The sequence below is a fragment of the Rattus norvegicus genome, chromosome 5, assembly GCF_036323735.1.
Source record: "Rattus norvegicus strain BN/NHsdMcwi chromosome 5, GRCr8, whole genome shotgun sequence".
Classification (NCBI taxonomy): domain Eukaryota; kingdom Metazoa; phylum Chordata; class Mammalia; order Rodentia; family Muridae; genus Rattus; species Rattus norvegicus.
In genome coordinates this window covers 17,980,130-17,999,045 of record NC_086023.1, presented here as the reverse complement: position 1 = coordinate 17,999,045, position 18,916 = coordinate 17,980,130, and the positions used below count along the sequence as shown (strand labels likewise).

General features: G+C 38.1%; 1 protein-coding gene across 4 annotated transcripts in view; it reads left to right on the top strand.

The window, feature by feature from the left end:
- Rb1cc1 (RB1-inducible coiled-coil 1) overlaps nt 1–18,916 on the top strand; it is a 63,913-nt gene that overhangs the window by 13,389 nt on the left and 31,608 nt on the right. For 3 of the 4 annotated variants that reach the window (NM_001107901.1, XM_006237794.5, XM_063287519.1), the window contains exons 2-6: nt 7,688–7,794; nt 9,497–9,611; nt 13,452–13,578; nt 13,721–13,891; nt 17,308–17,510. In NM_001107901.1, the coding sequence (NP_001101371.1) occupies nt 9,541–9,611; nt 13,452–13,578; nt 13,721–13,891; nt 17,308–17,510 (572 nt within the window). In that variant the 5' untranslated portion in view covers nt 7,688–7,794; nt 9,497–9,540. Of the gene's footprint in view, nt 1–7,687; nt 7,795–9,496; nt 9,612–13,451; nt 13,579–13,720; nt 13,892–17,307; nt 17,511–18,916 lie in introns of those variants that run through there. The other variant, XM_039109749.2, reaches the window with a different exon arrangement.

Sequence of the window (18,916 nt, the reverse complement as noted above, 5' to 3'; positions counted from 1 at the left end):
TCATCTTCAGCCTGTAATACTTCCTGGTGTTAGGAGGTCTTCAAGACCTGTAGAGTCATTGGTTATTTGAAGCCCTTTGGATGTGAAATCCCAGGGGGCCTAGAGATTATTCAATAGATGGTAAGGACAGAAATCAGACCTCTTTTTAGTTGAGGATGGTTCTTCACTACAAAGGTACATAAAGCTGTTTTGCTGCATTGCTTTTATTGATGCTGTGAAAGAAATACATTTCCTGGAAAGGGTTATGTACGCTGTTGGTATTAACATTTTCAGAGTAATCCCTATACCCCTGTAGTTGAACTAGGACATTGACCAGAATCCTACAACTGAGCTCCATTTCCAGCCCATCTTTTACTTCTTTATTATGCATTTTTTCTCTGAAAATGCTGTTTTGTTTTTTAATAGTATTAGATATTGAATATAAGACCTTGCAGTCCTGGAATTGCAAGTGTGTCAGTGCCAACTTTCCTAGTCTAAGCTGCTATTTAGTTGAAATTATATAGCAAACTGATTTGGGTTTAACCCCTGGAATTTTTATTTGTTGCATTTCTAACTCTAAACAGACTAAGTACCTTCTGATTCTTCATTTGCAAATAGAAAAAACAGTAATATTATATTACATTTTGTGTTAAATGAGGCAATGTATATAAAGCTATTTAGTATAATGATTGTACTTGAGAAAGTAATTCAGAAAGTGAGCAGTCTCTAGGCGAGAGCAGTGATTGCTACTCTCTGTATCATGTTCTTGGATTTGTGGCTGAATAAAAGCATTTGTGGCCAAAATCTGTCCACTGACTTTTTTTAGGCGACAAATATAGGTGGAACCTTATGTGGCTTGGTTTCTCTGTTGTTCTTGGGCAGCACTTTCTTAGCTGCAGTTATTTGGTGTGAGAATGAGTGTGGAAATTCAAGAGGGAGCTTCTGAGTAAAGTTGCCAACCTTGGAATTCACAGTAGCCATCCTAAAGGACTCTGCAAAGCTGCTAATCAATGAATGAAAGCACAGACTTCCATATCTAAATAGCTCAGGTTATGCTTCTCAACATATCTTAAGTAGCTTCTAGACTTGAGCTAAATAGCAAATGCCACACACACACACACACACACACACACACACACCTACCTCATATTTTATGCATGTAAGTGTGTGTGTGTGTGTGTGTGTGTGTGTGTGTGTGTGTGTGTGTGTAACCATGCCTAATCTTTAATTAAGATGGCCCTTAACAGTCGAGTTTATTTTTTTTTCCTAGGGATTGAAGTTTATAGTACTTTAGAGGCTATGTTTATCCTGGTCATTGCGTCCTTATACTTTGATATACTGCCTGATGTGTTTGGTGGGTATCTTAGTTAGTTTTTTGGGTTTATTTTTGTTTGTTTTGTTTTTTTATTGCTGTGAAGAGGGACCATGACCAAGGCAACTTTTATAAAGGAAAGCATTTCATTAGGGCTGACTTATAGTTTCAGAGGATTAGGACATTATCATCATGACAGGAAGCATGGAAGCTTGCAGGCAGACATGGTGCTGGGGAGCCCAGATTTCTACATCTTAATCTGTAGTCAGCAGAAGGAGACTCCCACACTGGGCATAGCTTGAGCATAGGACACCTTTAAGCCCACCCCACCACAGTGACACACTTAAACCAACTAGACCACACCCACTCCAACAAGACCACATCTCCCAATAGTGCCAATGCCTATGGGCCAAGCATTCAAAAACAAGAGACTGTAGGGGCTATAACTATTGAAACCGCTATAGTAGGGAATCTGTGAATGAGTAACAAACTTATTGGCTGTCAAAGATGGCATGGAATATAAAGAAATGAATTACTACAGGGAAGGATATGGTGTAAGAGTGTAAATGGGATGTATGGCCTGAGGAATATGGTTTGGTAAAAGCAGCATGTTTGTAATACACTCTAGTAACTAAAATACTTGAATATTTCAAGTAAGCAATAGTGATGTGTCACTGTAATCCCAGCACGTGGAGTATGAGGCAAGTTTTATGCCATTTTGGACTGAAGAATGAGACTATTTCTCAACATCAAACAAACCAAAAAAAATTTGAGTGTTTTGATGTTGCAATTTTACTTCTCAAAAACTAGTCTTTTAAAATAATTCTGGCCTCTCTACCCAAATCCTGTGGTGGAGAAAGCTGAACTTTCAGAAGTGCAGACAATCCTGAGAGCTCAGGGGAGACACCACTCCTGCTCACATTCCTGGCCCAGGAGGAACCGGCCTAGTGCCCTCTGGATACAAGAACATAGGAGCAGTCAGGGACCTTCTGGTTGCTGCCTGCACTCGGAACTGAACTGAACCAGTCCCATAACTCTCTCTACCCAAATCCCTTGTGGGAGAGAGCTGGTCTCTCAGAAGTGCAGAAAATCCTGAGAGCTCAGAGGAGACAACAACTTCGGCCTATATTCCTGAACCAAGAGGAACGAACCTACCTAGTGCCCCCTGAATACCTTCCAGTTTCTGTCTGAGCCCAGAGGTGAAAGCCATTCTCCTGGAGCACTTACACACTTGAGAGTAGAGGTAAGAACAACTCTTCTGCTCCAAGCGACCCACCTGGAAGCTTTAGGACACACAAACGCAGGAGGAGCTGTCTGTTCCCAGATCCAGCTGAAAGAAAACAGATCTACAGGAGGGCTGACACACAGGTTTACAGGAGGGTCAAGCCACTGTCAGAGACAGCAAGACAATCTAACACCAGAGACAACCCGATGGCTAGAGGCAGGCACAGGAACCTAAGTAACAGAAACTAAAGCTACTTGACATCATCAGAGCCCAGTTTTCCCAACAAAGTAAATACTGGATATTCTAATAACACTGGCAAAGCAAGATTTAGATTTAAAATCACATCTCATGATGATAATAGAGGACTTTAAGAAGGACATAAATAACTCCCTTAAAGAAATACAGGACAACACAGGTAAAAAAGTAGAAGCCCTTAAAGAGGAAACACAAAAATCCCTTAAGGAATTATAGGAAAACACAAACAGTGAAGGAATTGAACAAAACCATCCAGGATCTAAAAATGGAAATAGAAACAATAAAGAAAGCACAAAGGGAGACAACCCTGGAGATAGGAAAAAAAAAATCAGAGTTATAGATGCAAGCATCACCAACAGAATACAAGAGATAGAAGAGAATTTCAGGGACAGAAGATACCACGGAAAACGTTGATCGACACAACCATCAAAGATAATATAAGATGCAAAAAGCTCCTAGCCCAAAACATCCAGGAAATCAAGGACACAATGAGAAGATCTAACATAAGGATAATAGGTATAGAAGAGAGCCAATGTTCCCAACTTAAAGGGCCAGTAAATATCTTCAATTAAATTATAGAAGAAAACTTCCCTAACCTAAAGAAAGAGATGCCCATAAGCCTACAAGAAACCTGCAGAACTCAAAAGGATTGGACCAGAAAAGAAACTCCTTCCGTCACATAATAGTCAAAACACCAAATGTACAAAACAAAGAAAGAATATTAAAAGTAGTAAAGGGAAAAGGTCAAGTAACATATAAAGGGAGACCTATCAGAATTACACCAGACTTCTCAGCAGAGATTATGAAAGCCCGAAGATCCTGGGCAGATATCATACAGAGACTAAGAGAACACAAATGCCAGCCAAGGCTACTATATCCAGCAAAACTCTCAATTAACATAGATGGAGAAACCAAGATATTCCATGACAAACCAAATTTACACAATATCTTTCTACAAATCCAGCCCTACAAAGAATAATAGATGGGAAACTCCAACACAAGTTGGGAAACTACACCCTAGAAAAAGCAAGAAAGTAATCTAATTTCAACTAACCCAAAAGAAGAGAGACACAAAAACATAATTTCACCTCTAACCACAAAAGTAACAGGAAACAACAATCACTGTTCCTTAATATCTCTTAACGTCAATGGACTTAATTTGCCAATAAAAAGATATAGACTAAGACTGGATACTTAAAGAGGACCCAGTATTTTGCAGCATGCAGGAAACACACTTCAGTGTCAAAGACAGACATTACCTCAGAATAAAAGGCTGGAAAACATTTTTCCAAACAAATGGTCCTAAGAAACAAGCTGGAGTACCCATTCTAATATTGAATAAAATCCACTTTCAACCAAAAGTTCTCAAAAAAGATAAGGAAAGACACTTCATATTCATCAAAGGAAAAAAATTCACCAAGGTGAACTTTGAATCCTAAATATGCTCCAAATGCAAGGTCACTTACATTCATAAAAGAAACCTTACTAAAGCTCAAATCACACATTGCACCTTATAGAACATAGGAGATTTCAGCACCCTACTCTCTTCAATGGACAGATCATGAAAACAAACTAAACAGAGACATAGAGAAGCTAACAGAAGTCATGAACCAAATGAATTTAACATATTTATAGAACATTTTATCATAAACAAAAGAATATACCTTCTCAGCACCTCATGGTACCTTCTCTAAAATTGACCATATAACTTGTCTCAAAACAGGCCTCAACAGATGCAGGAAGACAGAAATAATCCCATGCATCCTATCAGATCACCACAGAGTAAGGCTGGTCTTCAACAACAACAACAACAACAAAGACAGAAAGCCAACAAATACATAGACGTTAAACAACGCTCTACTCAATGATAACTTGGTCAAGGAAGAAAGAAAGAAATTAAAGGCTTTTTAGAATTTAGTGAAACTGAAGGCACAACATACCCAAACTTATGGGACACAATGAAAGCTGTGCTAAGAGGAAAACTCATAGCTCTGAGTGCCTGCAAAAAGAAACAGGAGGGAGGATATGTCAGCAGCTTGACAGCACACCTAAAAGCTCCAAAATAAAAAGAAGCAAATACATACAAGACAAGTAGAAGGCAGGAAATAATCAAACCCAGGGCTGAAATCAACAAAGTAGAAACAAAAGGAACTATACAGATAATCAGCAAAACCAGGAGTTGGTTCTTTGAGAAAATCAACAAGATAGATAAACCCTTGGGCAGACTAACCAGAGGGCACACAGAGTGTATCCAAATTAGCAAAATCAGAAATGAAAAGGGAGACATAACAACAGAATCTGAGGAAATTAAAAAAAAAAAACACATCAGATGCCACTACAAAAGCCTGTATTCAACAAAACTGGAAAATCTTGATGATATGGACAATTTTTTAGACAGATACCAGGTACCAGTACCAGTGTTAAATCAGGATCAGATAAGCGATTTAAACAGTCCCATAATTTCCAAAGAAATAGAAGCAGTTCTTAAAAGTCTCCCAACTAAAATAAGCCCAGGACCAGATGGGCTTAGTGCAGAATTCTATCAGACCTTCATAGAAGACCTCATACTAATACTGTCTAAACTATTCCACAAATTAGAAACAGAAGGAACACTACCCAATTCCTTCTATGAAGCCACAATTACCCTTATACCTAAACCACACAAAGACCCAACAAAGAAAGAGAACTTCAGGCCAATTTCCTGTATGACTATTGACGCAAATATACTCAATAAAGTTTTCGCAAACAGAATCCAAGAATACATCAAAATGATCATTCATCATGATCCAGTAGGCTTCATTCCAGGGATGCAAGGATGTTTCAGTATACGGAAACCCATATAAGCAATCCATTATGTAAAGAAATGCAAAGAAAACATGGTCATTTCATTAGATGCTGAGAAAGCATTTGACCAAATTCAAAAGCCCTTCATTGTAAAAGTCTTTGAAAGATCAGGAATTCAAGGCCCATACCTAAACATAGTAAAAGCTATATACAGCAAACCAGTAGCTAACATCAAACTAAATGGAGAGAACTTGAAACAATCTTACTAAAATCAGGGACTAGACAAGGCTACCCACTCTCTCCCTACTTATTCAATATAGTACTCAAAGTCCTAGCCAGAGCAATCAGACAACAAAAGGGGATACAGATCGGAAAAGAAGTCAAAATATCACTATTTGCAGATGATATGATAGTATATTTAAGTGGCCCCAAAAGTTCCAGCAAAGAACAAGTAAGCCTGATAAACAACTTCAGCAAAGTAGCTGGGTATAAAATTAACTCAACTAAATCAGTAGCCTTCCTCTACTCAAAGGATAAACAGCTGAGAAAGAAATTAGGGAAATGACACCCTTCACAATAGTCACAAACAAAATAAAATATCTTGGTGTGCCTCTCACCAAGCAAGTGAAAATTCTGTATGACAAGAACTTCAAGTCTTTGCAGAAAGAAATTGAAGAAGATCTCAGAAGATGGAAAGACCTCCCATGCTCATGGATTGGCAGGATTAATATAGTAAAAATGCCCATCTTGCTGAAAGCAGTCTACAAACTCAATGCAATGCGCATCAAAATTCCAACTCAATTCTTCATAGAGTTAGAGCAATTTGCAAATTCATTTGGAATAACAACCAGGATAGCAAAAACTATCCTCAACAATAAACCTCTGGGGGAATCACCATCCCTTACCTCAAGCAGTATTGCAGAGCAATAGTGATTAAAAACTGTATAGTATTGGTACAGAGACAGGCAGAAGATCAGTGGAATAGAATTGAAGACCCAGAAATGAACTCACACACCCATGCTCAGTTGACCTTTACCAAAGGAGTTAAAACCATCCACTGATAAATGGTATTAGCCCAAAAGCTCAAATTACCCAAGATACTGTCCATAGACCACATCAACTCAAGAAGAATGACAAAAGAAAATAAGGATACTTTAGTCCTTCTTAAAAGGAGGAACAAAAATATTCATAGGAGGGGATATGGAGACAAAGTTTGTAGCAAAGACTGAAGGAATGGCCATTCAGAGCCTGCCCTGCCACCTAGTGATACAGTCCATATATGCATATACAGCCACCAAAACTAGATAATACCTGTGAAGCCAAGAAGTACATGATTTCAGGAGCCTGATATAGCTCTCCTGAGAGGCTCAGCCAAATCATGTCAAATACAGAGGCGAATGCTAGCAGCAAACCATTGAACTGAGTCGATCCCCGTTGGAGGAATTAGAGAAAGGATTGAAGGAGCTGAAGGGGCTTGAGACCCCATAAGAACAACAACCAATCAGAGCTCCCAGGGACTAAACCACTACCCAAAGAGTACACATGGACAGACCCATGGCTCTAGCTGCATATGTAGCAGAGGATGGCCTTGTTGGGCACCAATGGGAGGAAGGGCCCTTGGTCCTGCCAAGGCTGGACTCCCCAGTACAGGGGAATGTTGGGGGGTGAGCAGGAATGGGGATGGTTTGGGAGGGGAAACACCCTTATAGAAGAAGGGGAGGGGAATGGGATAGGGGCCTTATGGCTGGGAAACCGGGAAAGGGAATAACATTTGAAATATAAATAAAAAATATCCAATTAAAAATATTTAATTAAAAAAGAAGAAAGAATTCTGAGGACAAGAAATGTATTCTGTGAGATTAAACTCTTGAGGCTAATAATAAGTAAATATCATGTAGTCTTGAAGGGGTATATTTTGTTAGGCATTAGTACTGCAGGCTGTTAAGCACTGGTGATAATGTGGTATCATCGTTGTGCATTAAGTGAATGGTCAGGTGGAAAAACTGGTCTAGGTAGAGAGCTATTATTATAGATGGCAGTTTTAAAGGAAAATAATGATTAACATTATGTTGTTATTGTTATCAATGTTGGCATTGATTTCTCTATATGTCTTTGAAATTTCTCTTTTCCAGTTCTCTGAGTTTCACCAGTAATGCCACTCAGTTGCCAATATCAAGCAAGCACATATAAGACACTTGTAATCTTTGCAGAAAAGTAGTTCTCTTCACTGTACCTGGCGGTAAGTCATACTTAAACCTTCATAAGTGTGTTTTTGTTCCATTGACATCAAAGTTTTACCTTTTATTTACCTTTTTGTACATGAAAATTTTATGATTCAGAAGGGAAGGACATAAACCATTCTAATCTAAGAGGTTAATTTCATCAATTTCATAGGATTTCTACCTGCTGCTTGTTAAAAACAAATACAATAAAATAATGATGGAAAAAGTAACAAAGGTCTTAAAGTACAGTTGTGGTACTTTATTGATTATGAAATGCTCACAAATGACTTTTTAAATTGAACAAGTTGATGGCATAGTAGCTTTAAATAATTTCATTTTGAGATCCATCCAGTTTCTAGTTAGTGGTAGAGGGTGATCTTTTGCTTTTGTTTTTAAGGATATGTTTATTTTTATTTCTGTGTATAAGTGGTTGCCTGCATGTATGTCTGTGCCTGATGCATTTAGGGGCTAGAAGAGAACATCAGATCTCCTGGAAATAAAATTACTGACAGTTGTAAGTCACCATGTGAGTGCTGGGAATTGAACCTGGGTCCTATAAGAGCTGCAATGTTCATAACCACTGGGCCATTTGTCCAGTCCCTGGCTGCCGGCTTTTGTGGGGAGGAAAAGGGTTAAGGTTTTTTTGTAGAGTGATCTAGTTCATTACAGAGACAGAATACAGATTAAGCAGCAACAAAGGAGGAAGGGGTGTGTAGGGGTGTGTGTGTGTGTATGTGTGTGTGTGTGTGTGTGTGTGTGTGTGTGTGTTGTGTGTATTTAACTTAGAAATTAATAGCTGTTGTCTGTCTCCGGGGAGGGATGTGCACACAGTTCATGATATATATATTCATTCCTGTATCCTGGAATGGAGGCAAGAGTTGGATGTCACTTTGCTCTTTGTCTCCTCTACCTTTTTTCTTGAGACAAAATCCTTTTTTAAACCTGGAGCTAGGTTGGGGACCTGCAAGTCCCAGTGAGCTTTCAGTGTTTTCCTTTCACAGTGTTAACAGTTTCCCTGTGACCTGCCCTGCTGTTTTACATGGGTCCTTGGGATTTGAACTCATATCCTCTTGATTAAGTAGCAAGTACTTTGACCTGCTGAGCCATCTTCTCAGCCCGATAGTGGCCAATTGTATTTTTATATGCTCCCAGAAACAGGAAGCGGTGCCTTTGGAGTTTTTGTTTTGAGATTAAAATCACTGCTTCTTAGGCTGGCCTGGAACTTAATTAATATGTAGCCTAGCCTGACTTTGAACTCCAAGCCATCTTCCTGCCTCAGCCTCCTGAGTACTGGTTTTGCAAGTATGTAACTGCTCCCTTCTCTTAATACACACATATATATTGTTTTATGTTGTTTAATTCTCTGTTGAGGATTAAATCTAGAACCTTTTGCATATTGCATGCAAATCAATTATTCTGGTGAATTACACACCCCCCTCCTCAATTTTTTATTCAGGGTGTAGAAAACATGAAAAATTATACACATTTTTCTAGTGGTATGCCTCTCTTTTTTCTATACAAAAGCTATCTGTCCAGTGTAGGACTGTTGCGCTTTTCACTAGTCTTATTCAAAATAAAACAAAACAAAAGTTGTTTGCATGATCCAATTTAGCTATCTTAAAATCAACACACACTTTATTTTTTGTTGTATAGCAAGGTTGTTTTATCATAGTGATCAATCTTATTCTTGAATAATTCCCTTTGTTTTTTTTCACTTAGGAACCACATTGGAGGGTGAGGTGTCAGATTCCAGAAAGATCATCATGAAGTTATATGTGTTTCTGGTTAACACTGGAACCACTCTGACATTTGACACTGAGCTAACTGTGCAAACGTGAGTTATATTTCACTTATCCTTTGCTTTTCCAACTTGACTTAATGAAAAAAAAATTACCTATTTTTAAGAAAATATTCTACCATGGTGGGGATGACAGAGTCAATAAAAACACTTACAAGAACAGTCTGAGTTTAATACCCAAAGCCCACATAGGAGTGACAGTTGTTATGATGTGCTCTTGTAAGTGAACTTTGGGAAGATCCCTCTGGATAGACAGTGTAGCTGAATTTGTTGAAATTCAAGACAATGATACTGTCTTCAAGGAGGTAAATCTTCTTCCCAAGGATAACACTTCCTAAGGAAGCTTTCATGTAACCTCATGTGCATGCACTTGTACCCATGCACATATGAATACACATATAGATATTTGAATACACATACAAACATTTTTAAAACCCTGTTTCTAAAACAACTGGGGGCTAGGGAGTTGGCTTAGCAACTAAAGAGCACTTGTCGCTTCATTATGAAGAGAACAAAGTTTGAGTCCTAGCACCTATATGGTAGCTCACAACTGTCTGTATCTTCAATTTCAGGGAATACAGTGCCCTCTTCTGACTTCTGTGACACCAGGCCCATATGCAGTGTGCAATACACATAAAAATAATAAAATCAATAAATCTAATTTTTAAAAAAATAACCAATCTATGTGAAAAAACTAGCCAGCTGGGAATGTTAAGCACGTTTTGTTCCAGCACTCACTTTGGAGGCAGACAGGCATCTGCGTTTCATGAGTCAGGGATACGTAGTGATACCTGGGTCTCAGAACAAACAATAGTCATGTTGTAAATCTGAAACCTCGGTATCATTTTCCTACTCATCATACATAGTTTATTATAAAATGCTAAAATTAAATTCTGGAAATTGTGCTTTGTGGTTTTGCATGACTGTAATTCACAGTTTTAAAAAAGGGTAGTTCTAAGCTAGGTTTATTAGAGCAGTAGCGTCACTTTGCTGTTTTCGTTAATTTTGTACTACATTTTATTTGTGTGTGTTTATGTGAACGCTTGCACATGCAAAAGTACATATGAGGAAACCAGAGGACAATTTGTGCAGCTGGGTTCTCTTTTCCATCTAGATCCTTGGGATTAAATTCAGGTTATCAAGCTTAACAGTATCCTTTATCCACTGAGCCATCTTGTCCATTTGTTGTTTTTATTCTTATACGAATTAAATCAATGGGCTTGTTTTGCTTATTAATGTGAGAATAAAACAAATGGACTATTCTTTTGTAATTTAGTGAAGCTCATTTCTAGTCATTTTCTATTTTGGCCAGGATATCAAATATTTGAATATTCTCATAAGCTTATAAAGTACAAAGGTTAGTTCTCAGGGCAAGGAAAAAAGTTCTCCCAGGGAGAAGAACAAGTAGGTACATACCACCTTCAAGGCTGTTTATTGTGGTGGTTTGATAGCATTGCAGAATAGTCTCCTACTGAGGTTATTACAGACACTTTGAATAACTTTTATTTAGAAGAGAGCAGGAAGATAGCTGGAAAGATGCACATCCGTTAAGAGCACTGCTACTCTTGCACAGGAGCTAGGGCGTGTTTGCAGAACCAACATGGTGACTCACAACCTCCTGTTGTGAAACTCCAGTTCCTCTGGGCAGGAAGCATACCATGCATGCATGCATATCTGTGCTTGTACCTGAAAAGCTCTCACACACAAACTAAAGAGGGTTTTTGTTGTTGTTTTTCATGTTTGTTGGTTTTTTAGTTTTAAATGGAACTAATGGGGACTGGAGAGATGGCTCAGTGGTTAAGAGCACTGACTGTTCTTCCAGAGGTCCTGAGGTCAATTCCCAGTACCACGAGGTGGCTCACAACCATCTCTAATGAGATCTGATGCCCTCTTTGGGTGTCTGAATACAGCTACAGAGTAGACATATAATTTAAAATAAATCTTTAAAAAAATGTTTAAAAAATGGTACTAAGTTAGTTCTACTCTCTCCAAGAATCTGTAGTTAGTTCGTGAGTTCTGGGGCAGAGAGATATTTTCTTTAGTAGTGGCTCCAGTAGTAAGTTGCTTATACGTCTGTATATAACCCCAAGCTCTTTTTTTTTTTTTTTTTTTTTTGGTTCTTTTTTTTTTTTTTTCCGGAGCTGGGGACCGAACCCAGGGCCTTGCGCTTCCTAGGCAAGCGCTCTACCACTGAGCTAAATCCCCAGCCCTTAACCCCAAGCTCTTGAAATAACTCTAATTAAACCTTAAAAAGGAAGTTTTAGCATGAAAGTAGAAGAAAGGTAGGAAGTAACTGGAAAGAGAAAGGAGACTAATGAGAGTAGAAGGGAGATAAGAGGAAAAGAGTGAAAATAAAATTTGTGAAAATATTTAATGAAATATTAATTATGATGTACAATTAATATGTATAATTAATATGTGCTAATAAAAAGCTTTTTAAAAATGGCACTAAAGGAGCTGAAGAGTTAGCCTTGGAAGATTTTGCTTATGCAAGCATGAGGACTTGAGTTTGGATTCCCAATGCCCATGTATAAACCCAGTGTTTCAATGTGTGATGTTTCATTGTGTGCCTGTAACCCCAGCAGGGTAGGAAGGGAAGCAGCAGCATGCAGAGACAGATGAATCCGTAGGGCTTGCTGTCAATTCAGTCTAGCCAAATAGCAAGCTATAGGTTCAGGGGGAAATCCCATCTCGAAACATAGTGGAAAGCAATGGAGAAGGACACTCAGCATTAACCTCTCGTGTCCACATGCAGGCACAGATGAATGTGCCAGTATATACACCAAATAGACATAAACGCACAAATGCCACTAAGGGGTTACTTTGTGATTTTTGTTTTATTTTATTCATTCATGGTGCAGGCTTATGAATGTTGGTCATGTGTAGAGATGTGTCATGTCTTGCTCTATCACCCTCATCCTTTTCTCTCCTACTGAGATAGGAGCTTTCATTGAACCTACAGCTTTCTGATTTGGCTACCCTGCCTAGCCAATCCATCCCAGGGGCCTAGGGGATCTGCTACCCTGGTGCTGGGGTTACAGACTTGACCAACTCACTGCCTTTATATGAGTCCTGGGGATTTAAACTCAAGTCCTTTTGCTTGTACAGTGGGCAGTTTATCCACCCAGCTATCATGAACTTATGTTTTAAATACATTCATTTTTTTTTTAAGATTTCTTCATTTATTATATATAAGTACACTGTAGCTGTCTTCAGATACACCAGAAGAGGGCATCGGATCTCTTTACAGATGGTTGTGAGCCACATGTGGTTGCTGGGAATTGAACTCAGGACCTCTGCAAGAGTAGTCAGTGCTCCTAACTGCTGAGCCATCTCTCCAGCCCATACATTCATTTTTTATTGATACAGTTTTACTTCTAAAAGAATGATTTCTCATTAAGTTCAAGTGCCCAGGATCCTTCTAGGATCACAGATTTTAGCAAGTAGCTATAGGAATTTTATTTTTTGAACCAGTTTTCATGTGATTTAGATTTAATGTACTTTCTATAATGTAGTTTGAAAATCTTAATCACACATCTTGTGTTCTGAGGAGTTCTACCAAAATAGATGTCAGCTTAAACATACATGTATGTTAATTTATACCTTTTACCATTATACAAAACCCAAAAAAGTAACTTTGTATCCCGCCTATATCTTATGGGTTCACTTTTAGATATGAAAAACATAGGCATTTAATTCACGGCCAGCCAGTTGATGGTGGTATCCAATTTAAAAAAGGGGAAACTTTTACTACTGTTATTTGAGAAAAACCTTAGAATGAAATTAGTAGTCTTATTATGGGGTGTGTGTGTGTTTATGAAGTGCTTTTACAAAGGTGTTACAAACATGTAAATAACTAGATTTTGTTTTTCTAAGTGTGGCTGATCTGAAGCATGCCATTCAAAGCAAATACAAGATTGCTGTTCAGCACCAGGTGCTAGTTGTCAATGGAGGAGAATGCATGACTGCAGATCGAAGAGTGTGCACTTACAGCGCTGGGACGGTAGGTGTCAAAGACCCTGGACTGTGTATTCTGCTTTCTTAGCAGAAGGGAATAGGGACTCTGTTTTTATATTAAGGACAGTATACAAGTGTATCATTTATAACACTTATATTTCTATCATTTCTGCATTTTTTTGACATAGGACACAAATCCAATTTTTCTTTTTAATAAAGAAATGATCTTATGTGACCGTGCACCTGCTATTCCTAAAACCACCTTTTCAACAGAAAATGACATGGAAATAAAAGTCGAAGAGTCTCTTATGATGCCTGCAGTTTTTCACACTGTCGCTTCAAGGACACAGCTTGCAGTGGTATGATATAAACAATACTTTTAACTAAATGCTTCTAAAAGCACTCAAGTCTAGATAGCAAAGAAGTCAAAATTGTGCATAGGTAACATGAGAAATTCCAGCTCTTTCTCCTCTTACAGTTTTTGTTTTTTATCGTATGTGCGCCTGTCAAAGAATATCTAATGGCTCTCAATAGGTTCTCAATATAGTTTCAGGGATTAACTCATCTGCTTAGTAGTTTCGTTATAACATTCTCTTCTACTTAAGTGTAGGGTTGAGGGTTGGAGCTAAAGTTAGGTAGATCATAGTTTAAGAGCATGCATTGTTTTTCCAGAGGACCTGAGGTTTGGATCCCAGGATCCATTTTGGTCAATGCACAGCTGTCTGAAACTCTAGCTCTAGGGTATCTGATGTTTCTAACTTCCACAGAACCTGTACTTATTTATTACACACATACACACAATTGAAATTAATAAAAAAATTTATATTTTATAGTTAATATACCAAGTTTTAAAATTTTGGTCCTCTGCATTACTAGGTAGTGTGAAAAGATTGTCTTAAATATGACTTGGCAAGCATCTCCCCAAGATGGTGATAGTCACATTATTAGTTTAGAACAGTCTTTAATTGATTAGTTAACCACTACTTTACTAAAGTGTCATTGACTCCAAGCTGTCAAGAAGTTGCTGTGTTTAGTTTTAGATAAGGAAGAAAAATGTTTCTTAGGACCTGTGAAGTAACACAGTCTATATTTTATTGTAACAAGTAACATTTAGAAAAGTGTCAGTGTTGGTTAGTAAAACTTAGGAACTCATATAGATGTGTTATGTAATACTGGACAAAAGATGCTTGTAGCAGGAAAACAGCGGTGAGAACACTTTGCCCTTACAGTCAAAGTGGCACATTGGTTGATGGGAAGCAGAAGGGAATGAATGCTGAGGAGGCTGCTATTCAGCCTAATGCGGAGCCACAGACATTTGTTTGGTTTTCTTGGAGTGGGTTAACCTTTGATATTTGTCTGTATATTAATTAGTCATGGACTTTAAAGATGCTTTTCTTCTTGTCCACAAGCATTCTGGCTTTGCGACTGGCTGGTAGTAGGAAGTGACTTAACCCAGGATTGCTGAGTCCATTTTGTTGCTGTTGTCATCGTCATAATAAAAGACTTGGTAGTGCTTGAGTCAGCTGAGATCCTCTTGGTGATGGCATCATCTTCTTGCATTAGCTTCTTGGTCTCCTGAGAAAGTGTAACATTAAATATTTAATATAATTTTTACCTTATTAGAGGATGTGGTGATAAAGTGTAAATCAACAAAAGCTTGAACAGAAGGAGAAATTTCAGTGGGATTATAGTCACGTATTAAGGGTAACACTGTGAGCTGGGCGGTAGCAGCAGCAGCCACATTTGATTTAATCCTAGTACTCAGAAGGTGTGAGTTCAAGGCCAGCCTGGGTTACAAAGCAAGTTTCAAGTTCCAAAACAGTCAAGCTACACACAGAGAGAGACCCTGTGTAATAAAAAGGGGCGTGAGTGTGTGTGTGTGTGTGTGTGTGTGTGTGTCAGTGTGTCATGATACAGGGTTTCTCTGTTTAGCCCTGTTTGTCCTGGAACTCACTCTGTAGACCAGACTGGCCCTGAATTTAGACATCAACCTGCTTCTATCTACCAAGGGAGCTTAAAAAAAAAAAAAATCACCACCACACAACTGTCATTTGAATATCTTTATTTTGTCCTTTTATATTCCCTCATTTCTAATTTTATTATGTATTGATTCAGCTATGGGTAAGCAAATGCCGTGTATGATTCCTGAGTGTTTGTCCACTGATACTCACTTTCTTCCTTTTGCACAATAATAGTAGGTTCACCTGGGTCTTGTGAGCTTCCAACCATAGATGATTCACCAGGCATGGTGTTTCACAGGCATGCGTGTGCTTTCTCTATGGAACAAGCCCTAAATCAGAAAGTGAATGATTACCCTAGTAACACTTTGCATCTACATTTGCGTTGATCTTGCAAGATCACTATTCATACCCAGTAATAGCAGTTCAGAGTTTCAGCTGGGTAAGAATGTTGATGTCCCCTATCCCCTCTACACTAGTTGCTTGAATAGCAACTTCTAATACTATGAGAGGCAGTCAGTCATCAGAGAATAAGCTTCCTGGTCAGTACTATCTTTTCTTCATTTTTTGATGAATGTGTGAGCTGTCTTCAGCTGTAGGGTCCTACTGCAAATTTTCACCGACAACCAAGAACAGTGAGTGATAGGGGTTGGGGATTTAGCTCAGTGGTAGAGCGCTTGCCTAGCAGGCGCAAGGCCCTGGGTTCGGTCCCCAGCTCCGAAAAAAAAAAAAAAAAAAAAAAAAAGAACAGTGAGTGATAACCTACGTTGTATTTTTGTGGGGCAGTCCTCTGGCACACTCCTCCACTGACATCTTAAAATACGTATCCTCTCTGCAGTGCTATGTTTTATAATAGTAACTTGCTCTTTCTGTCACTTCTCCCAACATACAATGTGTATATTATCTGTTCCTCATACATTTGCAACTCTAATGCTAGTGTTACAAGAGTACACCACCATGGTGGCCCACAGTAAAATCTGATTAATTTTTTTCATAGTGTTTTGTGAGATTTGTAGCTCTCTTTTTCTCTTTCTCCTCTAGATTATTTGTTTTTACATAGTTATATTTTACATTTGCTATTTTTCTACTTCATTATTTTCTAGCCTTTGGAAAATTCCATTCTTAATTTATCTCCGTATTCTCTTTGTACCTCCCTAAGTGTCTGAGCTGCTGACAGAGTTCCGTTGAACAGTGGGATGTTATTTATTTTCCACAGGAGCAGAATCTCTTGTGACAGGCAACTTCTCTCATTCAGAAATCTCCCACATTGCTTTTTATTAGTTTGTACTTGATACTTCATTCGTTATAATTGAATTCCAGTCATCTGTTTTTAAAAATAACTATTCAGCTCTTAGGGCTGCAGAGTGGTTCAGTTGGTAAAAACCTTGCTGGTGAAGCATGAAGAGTTGCACCTCCGGTACCTGTACAAAAGCTGGGGATGATGGCATGTGCTAATCCCAGTGCCTGGGAACCAGTAGACAGAAGTGTCACTGAGGCTTGCTAGCCACCAGCCCAGCTCCAGGCACAGACTTCAATTCAAAGGAATAAAGTGGAAAGTGGTAGGACACCCAGCATCTTCTTAAAGCTTTCATGTTCATACATGTACAACATACACATAGCATAACACATACGTACACACATACACACAATTTTTTTTAAAATTGAGGACTCCTGCCTTACAGTTTGAAGATGTGTTATATTATCCTAGAATCTGATAATGCATTTTCAATCTTTCATGTTAGAAAAACTGTTTGAAAATGCATATGTATGTAAACATACACACAGATCTTTGCTTCTTTATTTTCCATTTCAAACAGGAAATGTATGAAGTTGCCAAGAAGCTTTGCTCTTTCTGTGAAGGCCTTGTCCATGATGAACATCTTCAGCACCAAGGCTGGGCTGCAATCATGGCCAATCTGGAGGACTGTTCAACTTCATACCAAAAACTCCTTTTCAAGTTTGAAAGTATTTATTCTGATTATCTGCAATCCATAGAAGACATCAAGTTAAAACTTACTCAGTATGTTTATCATTAAGTGGATGTTTACCATGCCTATATCAGTAGTTTTTTTAGTCGCTGGATGTTGGCTGGAGGACACTATTTAAATGATTATTTTTAAGACTCTCTTAAAGCATTTTTGTTATTATAATTATTGTTATTAAATATAAGTGTGTAAGTACAGGGATGTGTGCTTCATAGTGCTTATCGAAAAGCTAGGATAACATTTTGATGTTGGTTCTCTCTTTTGGCTGTGGGATTGAGGCCATTCTTGTTACCCACTCAGCCATCTCACCCTTTTTTACAGTCTCACTTTTGGCTTTGTTCTTGGTTTCTTTTGTTCCATCTGTCTAAGAATCTCTTCCTAGCTTTCCTCCAGTTGAGAAAATGTAAATGGGGGACAGGAAGACCAGAACTCACAGACATGGAAAATTAGTATAGGTCCTTTACATATAAATCAACAAGTACTGCTGTGCTTTAGAAGGAAAGTACTAAACTAATCTATAATTAATATGCAAATGAGCAATGCTTCAACCTTAGAATAATAATTATGAGTGCATGCTAGTATATGTACTCTCCAGATTTTGTAGTAGGTTTTTGGTTTTGGGTTTTTTTTTTCCCCTCTACTTTGAATTTACCTTAGAGGTGATAGCATGTATCTACTTTTCCTTCCTCAAATTTTACAATTTTTTTTTTAAAGTGATGCTGGTAACTCAACCCTCATCATTTCCTATTTCAAACAAGCAATTTTGTACCCCAACCCCCATGACTCCTTCTTTTCTTCAGTTTTTAATATTGCAGATTGAGTATTTTAAGACAAATTTTGGTCCTTAGTTGACTTAGGAAGAAATAATTAGTAGGAAAGAGAATGGATAATTGGTAATTGGAAAAGGACCATTTTAAATGTTTATTACAATAACCTTCCCAAGTGCCTATTTTGGGGAGAGTCCTCTAACCCTAACCACATTAGTTTACTTGAAGGACCTGTATATTAAAAGATACAGTTTTATGATAGCTTAAAGATTAAGTATTTTCCTCCATACCCTTCAGTAGCTTAACCCGCTCAGTCTGTTTGCCTGATGTGGTTAGTATAAGAGTTATTCTAAGGTTAGAATTCTTAATTTAATCCTGTATTTTCAATATATTAAGTATATTTGATTGTGTTAAAGGCAGTTACATTGTGAGGGACTGCTATGGTCAATCTTCATAAGTTTTGATGTTTTTTAATAAATAGGTTGTCTTTGAAACTAGTTTGAAAGTCAGTGTCTACTTCAGTATAATGTAGCTAGCTTTGTGTAAATTGGTATTTTAATTTTAGTCGTCACCTCTCTACTAAGCTGTATTTTTTTTTCTTTTCTTTTTTTTTTTCCGGAGCTGGGGACTGAACCCAGGGCCTTGCGCTTCCTAGGCAAGCACTGAGCTAAATC